The sequence below is a fragment of the Vidua chalybeata genome, chromosome 16 (genome assembly GCF_026979565.1).
Source record: "Vidua chalybeata isolate OUT-0048 chromosome 16, bVidCha1 merged haplotype, whole genome shotgun sequence".
NCBI classification, from domain to species: Eukaryota; Metazoa; Chordata; class Aves; order Passeriformes; family Viduidae; genus Vidua; species Vidua chalybeata.
Window position 1 is genome coordinate 8,711,250 of NC_071545.1, and position 12,903 is coordinate 8,724,152.

General features: G+C 36.8%; 1 protein-coding gene across 3 annotated transcripts in view; it reads left to right on the forward strand.

The window, feature by feature from the left end:
• Positions 1-12,903, forward strand: part of IQCK (IQ motif containing K) — a 38,629-nt gene that overhangs the window by 16,052 nt on the left and 9,674 nt on the right. For all 3 annotated transcript variants that reach the window (XM_053957859.1, XM_053957858.1, XM_053957860.1), the window contains exons 7-8: positions 2,851-2,935; positions 8,729-8,840. In XM_053957859.1, coding sequence (XP_053813834.1) covers positions 2,851-2,935; positions 8,729-8,840 — 197 coding nt within the window. The remainder of the gene's footprint in view (positions 1-2,850; positions 2,936-8,728; positions 8,841-12,903) is intronic.

Sequence of the window (12,903 nt, forward strand, 5' to 3'; positions counted from 1 at the left end):
GTGGAACAGGAGGAGCCACTGCAAAACCCTGAATTATATACACTGAACATGTAGAGGAATCAGGCCTATTTGTAAGACAGAATGTGAACACAATCAGTTTCTGGGCATTAGTGTGTGGAAATACTGCCTGAATTCAGTGCCCTTCACTGTGACTATGAACCCCCAGAGATTCTTTTGTCTGTTTTGGAGACAAGAAAATGGAGGGACTCTTTTCCTCCATTTTCAGAATTCTTTGAGAACCCCATCTTCTGTCCATGAGGAAATCAGATACAAGTCTTTATTAAGAACCTTTTTCAATGTCTCCTACATTTATTTAATGCAAGTCTGTTTTGTATCTTCTGGGTGTGAAAATCCACTTTCATAATGTCATATGAGTAGTGAATATCTCACAGAATCAAGATCTGTACAAGTTTGCGCGGAAAGCAAGAAACATATTTCTGAAATTTAACTTTGGTCAGTGTCTGTTTTGTGCAGATTTGGTAAAATAAAATACTTCAGAAAAATCTTTTTTCTGATGCTCTTTTACAGGCGTAACTTGTGTTAAACAACACATATATATTCAAATAGCACTGTTTCATATGTGGGCTTTTAAGATTGTGCATAATCAAGGACTAAATAAGCAGCATGTAGTCAGTGTACATTGTACTGTCAGTTTGCATCTTGCAGGCATCCAGCTGTCTTCTGCCACAAATGCCAGACTTCTCTTTCCCTCATTGGCTGCTGAGGGGTGATTGCCTCTGCTCAGATTCTATTTTTATTTGACCTGCAGACAGTTGTGTATTCTCCATTTATTCTCTTAGACCAAACTGGACTTGGCATGATTTCTGGTCTTTAAAGCTGTGCCATTGAAAGGATTGATATCTGCCAATGACTATCATGCTAAAAATTAATTCCTGTTCTTGCTTGATTTTTTATATTGCTTTCTCAGTTTTAGTGTTGGATTATAAGCTAGACATTTTTATAATTTGAAAATGAAAGCAAAGAAATCTAGAATTGACCTTGTAGGCTTGGAGAAATCTCAAGTTGTTCTTTGGAGATGTACTTATTCATAGAGAAAATTCAGTGTCTTTGATATAACTGCTGTAAACTATGTAGGTCTTCCCGTGATTTTCCCTAAGTTTTGGTTTTCAAAAAGATCTAAAATAGAACAGAGGATGAAATTCTATCAGGGAAACCAGCACAGTCCAACTTCAGATTTTTAAGTCTGATTATAAGAAGCTGTTATCTCAGGAAGCCTTGCTTGTCCAGCACTTATGATTTCCCCTGAGCAGGAGAAATGCTAATTAATGTTCACAGAGCTAAGACAGTTTAGCTGAATGGAGAGACTGCTTTTTATTTTTGCCTTATTTCAACTTTTCCAAACAGACCAAGGTTTTACTTCACATTAAAATAAATTTAGGCCAAAACCCAGCTGACATGATGATGAGACCAATTTAGCTGAGTACACAGAGTGAACCAGTGGAGTCAGTGTAGCATTAGATAAGAGCTAAGGCTGTGCTCCAAGTTGAAATGCTCCTGCAGTGAAGACAAGCCCTAAGAGAAAGACGTCAGAGAGCATAGGCAGCTTACTAGGGCAGAGACTAATATGAATGAAATTAAGTGAAATGAAAATGTAAGCTGTCAAGCCTTCTAGCTTGGGCTGTAATATGCCATAAATAAATTTCCGAAAGGTATTGCAGCATTTTAGCCAGAAAATGTAAGACTGCAAAAACAAATAGCTTGTTATTGATGGGCTTTGCAGTGTATTTATAATAGAAATACTATAGATCATGTTCCTGCATGGGCTGTGTGTGTCTGTAGGTGGGTGCTGCATCCAAATTCATCATGTTGTGTTCTTCCAAGTCAAGGCTGTGTTCAGTCTGTTCCCCATGCAGGGAGAGTGGCTCTTGGCAGCCATTCCAGTGCTGTGCCAAGTCTTCTCTTTAGAACTGGTGTTTTCATGAGTTGCAGTGTTATTGCGCTGTAGTTCTTTGGCTGCAAATTACATTTCTTACAAAAGTTAGTAGAGAAACAAATTTTGTTTTGTCCTTTCCAATGGATGTTTTCTTTTTTAATCATTGTGTCTGAGAAATAAATCAACACCCTTAGAAAATGGCTTTTGGGAAGCAAGGTTTGCTATAGTAATTTGAGGTTTTGCTAGTGATGGCTGAATTTAATTACTAGCTTGTTCCCATTAAAATTGGTAGCAACAGAATCACCAAATGTGCTTTCAAGCTACCATATGTTTTGGCTGAAAATGGTTGAGTTCACAAGTGTATTACATTCTTTTATCACTAAAAGAAAGTGTATATGGTATTAAAAGTAAAATTTCAGCATTTTAAGAACTTGTTTAAACATTTCTAAACATGGATTCATGCTATGCAGATATGATAATCATTATATTTCAGCACGTTTTAATTTAAAGTGGCACCATAATGTAAATGAATGTACCAAGATGTGTTTATATTCTGTGTATTTCATGTAATAAACATTTACATCATGTCTGTTCATTGTTGCACACACACTAAAACCTTCCCTGCTTTACAAATGACAGACTGCTTCCCTTGCCCACCTCCCACTGCCACCCCAAACCTTACCATAATAGGGGGAGTTTGAAATACATGTAGAAGAATAAGAAAGATGACTGTGCTTGATGTGCCCTTTGTAAATTATTGTTTTAAGAAGGAATTCTTGTAGTGTATATAATAATATCTTTGTAAAGGAGACATTCTTTGTGCATTTTGTTTTCAGAGCAATAAGAAGCTGTGTCTTTCAGGCTCCTGAAAAACATTTCTCTTTTTGATAAAATATAGTGTTAGGGAAGCAAGTGTTTTACAATTATAGGCTGTCTGTTAATTTTTTTGTTTTAAGTCCTAGACCACCAGTTCCTCTATCCCTGCTTCTATCAGAAGAAGAAGCAAGCATACTAATTCAGTCCTTCTGGAGAGGTTATCGGGTAAGAGCAATCTATAATTATTTTGCTTGATGTTGAAAACTGTAGGACTGTGAAGGCCTCGGGGAAAATCCTTACATAAATTTTAAGAAGGGGATACTATAAATAGCTGCTGAGACCCCTATGGTTCATTGGCTTTGGATGTTGCTCTGCCTTATGCCTAGTGACTACAATTTTTTCATAGGCATTTATGCTGATGTAATCTCACTGTTTTCCTCAACAACAGAAAATCCACAGAAATTCGATTTTCCAAAGTACAGTTAACACTGAACAATTTTCTTTCTTTAATTGAAAGCTACTTTGGGTAGTTCTCAAGGATGGAGTGTTGTTTTGCTTCATGCAGGGATATGTGAATGAGTGTGGAGAGGCATGGGCAGGTTTGGTGAGGTCTGTTGAGAAATAAAAGCATACAGAAAGAAAGGACAAGGAACTGAGACCAAGAATGAGACAGGAGATTTATGAGAGGCATGAAGGCTGTTGTTCAAGGCAAAGGGAAACAAAATGACAAGCAGATGTTGCAAGGCTCACTAGTAACACAGCTCTAGTGCCATTCCCAGTTTAAGGGGGAAGAGCAAGGTGCATAAGATAAATACAAAGAAAATTGTCCAATGCTATTATTTTGGAGACTAACAGCCATGCTAACCCTAGGATACTAAATAAATTATTTTGAAAGTCCTCAACAAGTTCTGTCAAATATATTTTTAAAAAAAACTCGAATACCTTCACATTTCAGGAAGAAATGGACTTGAAATTCAGGTGACTCTGGTGATGAAGAAATGTCTTTGACTCTATCAAAACTTAAGCTTCTAAGTAGACTCCAGATCTAGCAGCAATTTTGTTGTGGTGGACAGCGAGACATCTCTGGATGTCAGGTGTTCTTTAAATAACAATAGTTTAAAACACTCTCTGTTAAGTTCTCTACTATTTTTAATAAGCATGAATACACAAGTGGCTCCTATAATGTACTGTGCAGCCAAAGACATTGAAATGTTCTTCTTGACTGATGGATTTTTGTGACTCTTTCTGCTTGTTTGTTTTGCATTATTCTTCTTTTTTTGAGCAGAGACAGCATTGACACTAACATTAATTAGCACTGACAGTATCCCTGCAGGCATCCTTACAGTGGGGGCAACCATTATCCAATAACAGTTATGTTTGCTGAACACTGCAAGGTTGCTCAGATGTCTTCTGCTTCTCTGAAGGCTTGTGAAGGGCACAATCCTTCCTTGCATAGATGAACTTCAGGATTTTCACACTGGTATTTATCATTCTAAACCAATTCCCAGAAATGAGAGAGAAACTCTAGCTATAAAAGGTAGGAGACATAAAAAATAATTCAGGCTATAAAATTAGCTATTAATGTTTTACCTTATTCGAGGTGAAAGAACATGGGGTTTTAAAAATTAAAAATTGCAATCAGAATATAAAATAAAAACCATTAGTAACAAATTGCTACATAGGGCAATGTGTTATCCTTGGGCTTGCAGATTAATAGAACACTAAGCTTAAAGGGGATTTCATAACATTAATGATAAGTATGTTATGAAAAATTATGAAAGAATTCAGATTATTTGCTTTTAAAATAAATAGCTCAGTCAGCTAATGCTGATTTAACATTAATAGCTGATAATAACTGAATACTTACAAATAATGCCTTTTTGCATTCTAAAGATATTTTTGTGTCAAAGTTTTAAATGATTTTCTGAAGTTTTTCATTAAAACTTGTTTTTTAATTCAGAGGATTTAGAACTTTGAAATTCTGCTTTTGAAATAAAAATTTACACAGTGTGATAATACTGGATAATTAAACATGAGCACACAGATATGTGACACTGATGGAGAGACAGGGTACTTCATCCTTGGTCTTCTAAGAGATATTTTCTATGGACTCAGGTTATTTTTTGAGGTTCTTTCTTGCCCATATTGATTTAGGCAGTTATATAACTGACTGAGCATCAGTCTTCTCTTGATACTTCACTTGTTTCTGCTATCTCCAGCTGTCTGAGCATGCCAGTATCAAAAACACATGGCAAAAAATGCAAAAATGGGTCAGGCAGTAAAGGTTTTTCTATGTAATGGGGGGAAAAAAGCTATAGATACAGAATCTTGAGAACTCTGATAATAAAGCATGGTCAAAACAGTGAATTCATCCTTATCTGCAGCACATTCAGAAAAACACTTGTTTAATTGTTGTAGTAATTAATGGCTGCCATCAACCAAGTCCTTGCTACAATCTTTCATACAAAGACATTGATGGGCACTCTGACAATTATTTCAAGTTTAATCAAGAACTGAATTCCACAACAAATAGCAGTGGAAAATGGAGCTGCTGAGTTCTCTGAGGCAATCACAGAAAGGAGGACATCATCTTGAGAGGGCTCTTTGAGGGCCAGGAGGAGCACTCAAGTAAGACTTGAGACAGCTTTGTCATCAGAATTGTTCATTTTCACTTTCCACCATCCTTTTTTATTGAGGTTCCATTCATCTGTCACAGGCCAAGGCAGTATTCAGTTAGGTGTCAATTTTCCAGGCACTTTTCCAGCGAAATATGATATATTCCTTCATCCCTCTACTGCAGAATCTTTGCTTAGTGCCATTTTTTAATGGGATCTTTTTAATCTTTAAAATTTGCATAACTATTCCAGACTAACAGAAATTTTTCATTTATAGAATTTCCTCTGATGTCTGGGGGTGAACCTTTAGTGTTGTCCTTATCTGTTGTGCTACATGTTCTCACCTAGCACTGAAAGCATGGGGTTTGGACTAAATCTTGTAATATCTTAGAGTTGAAATTGGACAGCATTATGTAAATATTCAGTGTTATTTTATACTACACATACTCTGAGCAAAAGCTGAAGATCAAAATGCTCCAATTTTGCTTTGTATCTTGCAAGGTGTAGTTGTGCTTTTGCTATCACAGTTTATATTGCTTTCCAGCAAGCTGTGGCTACCAGCAAAGGCTTTAACCCAGAAGGTCACACAAATATTCCCTGTTATTCACAGCAAGTGTAGGAGTGAACTCTCCCTTCAAGGCTAAGACCCCTCCAGGGCTTCAGGCAGTGCTGGTCTGCAGGAGAGACATGTCAGTTCTTTAGACAAGATTCTGGACTCTCTCTCTATTTGCCTGGAGATTTTGCTGCTAAGTCATGGCTTTTTCATCATGCTAGCATTGCAGTCTGGTTTCAAAGCAGAATAACTTTCTAAGGCATTATCAGTAGGCTAAACTACATTATAACTATGCTGAACTCTAATCTATTAAGCATATTTGGAACTTTTAAATGTATTTTGTTACATTCCTGTCACCTGTTTTACTGCAGGTGGCATATCTGTATTCTTTTTTCCTTTTTTTTTGGTCACTTTTCTAGAAAGACACTTTGTTCTGGGAGCTCATTTTACTGCTTGGATTTAATGCTGACTTTGGAGTATTTGAGTATCTGCCTCTGCTTTATCTCAGAACTCTATTACACTGGGTATTTCACTGCACTGCCACTGTTTTATTTGCTTAGGGAGAGTATACAGAAGCTACTATTCTTGCCTTTTATCTTTTAACTGTTAAGAATTATTGTCTTTATTTTCAATATACAGAGACAGCTGTGGCCCTGTCATGGGCCAAAATACAGGTCTGCCACAGCTGAAGTTGTAAATGGACACATCATGTTTTCAGAAATTTTGTATTTCCATATAGAGCTAGTAATTTCTCTATCTCCCTGCCTCTTGCACTTCTGTCGTTTATATAATTGTGTCCCATAAGCATTTCCTTAACCCTTTACTGTGCAGACAAACTGACTCCATATAATAAGGAATTATTTGGCTTATAAAACCATACATGGCATCATAAAAGAAAAAATGTCTCTTGCAAGCCTAAAGAAATTATCCTGTGTTTAGATTATATTTTTCCAAATACTATTTGATGAGTGTAATAGAAAATTATCTCTTTTTTTGTATAGCTGAAGATGTCACTAATAGCTCTAACTTCTTTAATTTTTAAAATTTCATAGAAACCTTGTAAGAAGTCCTTGTAACTTTTATAGAAGATACAACAAAACTATATCAGTATAATGGAATATTATTGGAGGTCTATAATGTATCTGATCTCAAGTCACTGAGCAAAAGTCTTGTCTGTTTTTATTGATCGAGTAACCTTGTATTGTATTTCTGCTCTGCCAGTGCACTGTCTGAAACATAGCAAGTTATCTTCTCCTAAGTGGATTGAAAAGTGCTATGGGAGTTCAGCTACTGTTTACTGCATTCTTAGATGCACCACAGAGGAGGAATCCTGGGAGGAAAGAATACTTTTGATAAATAATTTAAACTGTTTTCTTTAAGGTTTGGGGTTTTTTATAACTAGTGGAAAACTAAGTTGTGCTCTTTTGCTCTGTATGTGTCTTACTAAAGTGGGAGAAAATCAGAGTGTAATGGAGAAGAGCATATAATAGAGTTCAAGTCACAGAGCAAACTCTTCACCATATCCTGTAAGAATTCAAGATATATGCTTTTATTTGGAAATGTTCTAGGGAACTAAGTTGTTATCTTCCTGCAAGCAAAAATGTCTCCAGGAGAAACTGAACTTATTGCTGCTTGTTTCTACCATGTTGTTCCACTTCAGACTGAATTACTAGGACACTGAACCTTAGAATCATGGAATGGTTTGGGTTGGAAGGAGCCTTAAGGACCATCCATTTCCAACCCTGCTGCCATGGGCAGGGACACCTTCCACCAGAGCAGGTTGCTCAGAGCCCCATCCAACCTGGCCTTGGACACTGCAGGGACGGGGCAGCCACAGCTTCTGTAAATGTAGTCCTGAAACATAATGACATTTTTATATGAAACATTTAAGGAAAAACCCCAAACCCCAGAAACTGCATTTTAAAAATAATTCTACTACAATTTGAGTATGACTCGAAGATAATAATTCTCAGTGTCTAAGGTAATGCTGGCATGTCCCTTTCCACTGCTGTTGAGGACAGGATCCCATGCACTGGAGGCAGTAATTGTGTGAATGCCAACCATGGGCAACACACTGCTAATTAATCAAATCCTGCTTACAAATGTAAGAGTGGTAAAAGCTGTTGATGCAGAGCTACTTCACTTCTATGTTAGTAGGAACTACACCAGTACAAAAACAATACTAGAAAAATTCAGCTTACATCTAAATGAAATCAAGGCCTTTGACTGTTGTAATTTTTTTTTGTGGAAGCAGAATTATGCCTTTCATGGGGTGATTGCCTGACAAAGAATAGATACCATGTAATGCAGTCCAATTACTTTAAATAACAGATTAATGGCTCTCCTGTTCGTGAAAATTGTGTGGGTGGGATTGCCAGTCAGCCTATTTGCAGATGATGGCAGGTGTGAATCAGGTTGATGGAATAAATTTTCTTCTGCATGACCCTTCATGCTCCTCTTCTACTCTATTATTTTGGTCAGTGGGTTGGTTTTATAGTGTTGTGCTTTTCTAAAGGCACTAATACCCTTCAGCATAAGGCTTTAAATTTTAATTAACTCAAAGAATTAGCATCACTCTGCAATCTTATTCTCAGGAGTCCTTGGTAATCAAAGTGATCCCCTAATAGACATATTTATGTTTTCAATTGGATTTGTCAATTATGTGGATTTTATTTCTGTGTAAGCTAAAAACTGAAAACCCCTGGGATTTTGCTTTTGCCTCAGGCCCAGCAAAGAGGATGGCTGTCACATATTTGCCCAGCCACAGCCTTGTGAAAAAAATCGTATCCTCATCCTGGATAACACAAAGGTTTATCATTTTTGTTTACTTTTCTGATTCCCCTTTCACAGGTTCGTTGTGATAGTGAAATACAAGAGCTACGTCAGTGGCAAAAGAAGTTGAGAGAGGAGAGGCATATTAAGGAGATAGTGAAAAAATTCTGGGCTAAACAGGAAGCCAAAGGTAAGTGAATTAACTTGTGGGTTTTTTTGGTTGGTTGGTTGGTTGGTTTGTTTTTTACATTCTGTTGAATTTTTATACTTTGAGTTGTATTAAAAAATAGGTCACACAGTTGGACACTAATCCTGAGAGAGAAGGTAATGTCTGGTGGAAATGCTTGGCTGTTTCTTTACAATCAATACTTATTCTACTTGAGTTGCCTGTGCAGCTGAAAGTGGCAATGGAAAATACAATATAGGGCCTAAATTCAATATTTTTGGAAAACTATGACAATTTGCTGGCACAGTATTTTCTAGGGCATGATTAGACACCTACCAGCTACTCATCATGTAAAGCTGATTTTTACCAGATGGGTTGTAGTACAATTTTTCTGAACTGTGGGATTTCTGTCTGGTAAATATTCTATTGGCATTTTCCTGTTGTTATTTACACCAGAATTTGGTCTGTACAGTATTTAAAAAAAAAAAAAAAAAAGAAAACAAACCCAAACAACCTAAAAAATTGCCAAGGGAAATAAGGCCAGATTGCTTCAAGAACTGGCATTGTAATGTGTTAATTTTTGTCCTGTTTGTGGACAAGGCTTTACTGACAGGCCAAGTTACCATTCACTTAAGCACACAAATAATAATGATCATCAAATTATGATTATTTGCCCAGCCTCTTTGTCTGCTAATGCAGAATCCACTGGCTGCTCAGCCAGTCTGCATTTTCCCACCTCTATGGCTGACTGAGCCTGATCCATGCAGGAAGTGACCTCCACACCCATGGCAGGAGCTGAGGAGGTGTGAGGTTGTTCAGCTGTGGTGTCCAGGTGTAGAAGAGAGGGAAAGGATGCGGTAGCAGTCAGCACTGTGTGCCCTCCAGTCTGATGGCACTGTCACAGCTGTGCTCTCATGTGACATTCACATTCTCTGGACACATAATTCTGTCTCTCAGGATTTCTTGGAGAAGCACAGAGAGAAGAAGAGAAAGCAATCTTTATCTCTGCTCCTTTGTTTCCCCCATGTGGAATGTGGTGCGGAGATTGTTCACCTGCAGTGATTGCTGGGTTGGATTCTGGTGAAGGTTGTTTGGGGTCAGTGACCAATGGGATCCAGCCGTGGTTTGAGTTGGTTAAGTTAGTTAGATAGGTAAGTAAGAAGTAAGTATGTAGGATAGGATAGTATCTCTTTAAATCGTATATTAATGTAATATAGTATAGTTTTAATAAAGCTATCCTTCAGCCTTCTGATCTGGAGCCAGACATCATCATTTCTTCCCTGTGCCAGGGTTTGCTGCATTTTACTGTACTCTCACATGGCCAATCTACACTACAGGACAGTGATAAGTGCTGGTGATAGGAGGCTCTGTAGATTCTTTAAACATTTATTTATATTTATGTTGCAGTTTTAATCTATGAAATATCAGGTTTTATTTACCGATCCTTGAAATTGCCTAAGGGATATTTTATAGCTGAAAAAAATTAATTCTGAGGAACAAAATCATACATCACAACAGGGAAAAACTGTGTTTATATGTGTTTGTATATATGGGGTGTTCATATGCTGTAAGGGAAGTTGAATTCTTGGTCTTAGTAGCTTAGACCTGGAAGATTAAATAATGTAGTAAGAGTGCACAAAAAATGATGAAAAGATAAAATCAGTGAGACATTGTCTTCCAGCAGACTTGATTGACACAGAAAGAAAATTTTGGCAGAGCAACTGGTTTTCTTCAAGTGGGATTTCATAACCTCTCTACTACAGTTTATTTTGAGTTGGTAAAAAATGGTAGGCATCTTTTCTTTTTAAAAGAAAACACAGATATATCTGGCTTTAAGTATCTTAAAACAGTGAATTCAAATTTCCTATCATAAAATTATTCTCATTATAAATTTAAAACATAAAAGAAAAAGTAATAAATTTTTCTCTTTATAATACATAGTTAATTCTGTCAGTGTTAATTGTTGGAAAATTGCATTTCTGGAGATAATGATAGAGGTTGAGCTCGCAGGCTTGCTAATGCCTTTTAAGTGATTGCAATTTAATGTTTGTGGCTTGGACTCTGTTTTCAATTTGTTAATATTTTTATCATCTCATCAAGGCATGTTTTTTCACACATTCCATTGTCCATGATACCAGTAAAAGTTGGAGATGCATGTTTCCCACTTCTAAGAAACAAACCTATATATTACAACACACCAATGTGAAAAAGGATGAATATGATATTAGATGATTACACAGTCATAGTTTGCAGTCTTCATGCATCTAAAATCTTAAAAGGGAAAATTACAAGTTCATTTTCAGAGGACTAGGTGAACCCATTCTCAGAATACTGCAACGAAGAAAAATAGGGGCTAAGGGTGGACTGTGTCATTTGACAGTTCAATTGATTAAAAAACTCCTGTGTCTGAGGAAAATTAATCTTCCTATAAACTATGCTTAAGTTGTTTTGGAGACTTATGTAGTGATAAGACTTCCTTTGCCAATTGTTTCTAAAGGAAAAACAAATTTCCTTTTAATCACTCTCACAGAGCTTTCCTGTCATCAAATCATTTATTTTAGGACTCTAGGACACACAGCTGTTTCAGCACATCAAAGAAAGATGCAAAATTACCCCTTTTCAATTTTTTTTTTTCTTAAACCAGTATAAGTTTATATTGCTAATATCACATCAGCTTTCAATATTATCACACTGTTTCTGTAATTTCTTAACTGAGCTCTGCTAAGTTAATTTAAGAGTATCCACACATCAAATAGCCTTGGGGCCCAGACAGATGGCTATTTGGAAACAGCTGTACTAGTTGGAGAAGTTACTGTCCAGGGGTTTTCATTATCAATCTCAGCTGTGATGCCATAATTCATTTTGTTAGTGCTCCAGCTGTTCTTTTTTCTGCTCTTATTATCCTGCTGTTTATTAGTGTCATTAAACCCTATGTCATTGTAAAGCCAGCAAGGTTAGTTTAATTGCTTTTACCAGTGATTCCATCCAACCCAGCTGACTTTGTGCTGAAGTGGATTGTGAACACTCACACAACAATGAATAGCATAACACAACTACTTTTTAACCTGGTCTTTCTAAGCATTTGGTTTAACTGAATTCATTAATTCAGTTAATTCAATTAATCCCCTTCAATTAAACCACTAGACTCTTTGTATCAAGCAGAAAAAGTATTTATTGTTACTAAAACCTCAGATATCACAAATAAAGCATTAAGATTCATGGTCCAAAAAAAAAAAAGTAGCATTTTTAAAGTAGATACAGCATTTTATTATGAAATTAACCACATTAGGAAAAATAATGAAGCATCTCTTTAATTTGTATATAACTAGTTCTGTTTATTAGATGCTGTAAACAGTGTTGAATCTAACTGTAGGGGATGAATGGTGAGCTGCCAAATAGCTTTTAGAAAATGATGACTCGAGCAGTAATGTGATTCTATTGACACTACTAGAAAGATCAGCATACCTTCCATGGAAATATCAGCCAAAGACTCAGTTAATGTGAGCTAACAGGCAGAGTCTGCTTTGTTGGAATTTTCAGCACAATGAAACCTTATTGCAAGGGTATGTTCTAGCTAAAAAACAATTTTATGAAAATATATTTGTATATGATATTTTAAAAAATATAGTAAGAAGATATTAGAAATGTAAACGGATTGCAATTAACAAATCCAAAGTAATTCTTCACTTATTTTTTGGGTTTCAGAAAGTGTGTTAAAACATGTCTATTAATTTTGAAACAAACAGCTGAGTTTTCATTAGAACTACACCAGAATGAAATACTTCTGGAGGGTCTTTTCTTTTTCCAGCTGAGACGAAAAGTCTCATTTTTATGGAGTGATCCAGCCACTTCCCCATTAAAAAGGCAGCCCTGTGCTGCCTTGGCCAAGGCTGCTGCCATGCTCCCCTCCCTTGGCAGGGGCACTGGTGGCTTCACGGAGGCTCCTCTGCTCTGCTCTGCTCTGCTCTGCTCTGCTCTGCTCTGCTCTGCCACCCCTGGGAGGCTTTTCTGCTGGCTCAGCCTGCCCAAGGCACCGACAGCAATGACACAGCCCCTGCGTCCAGAAGGAGGGACACGGCGCAAGTGA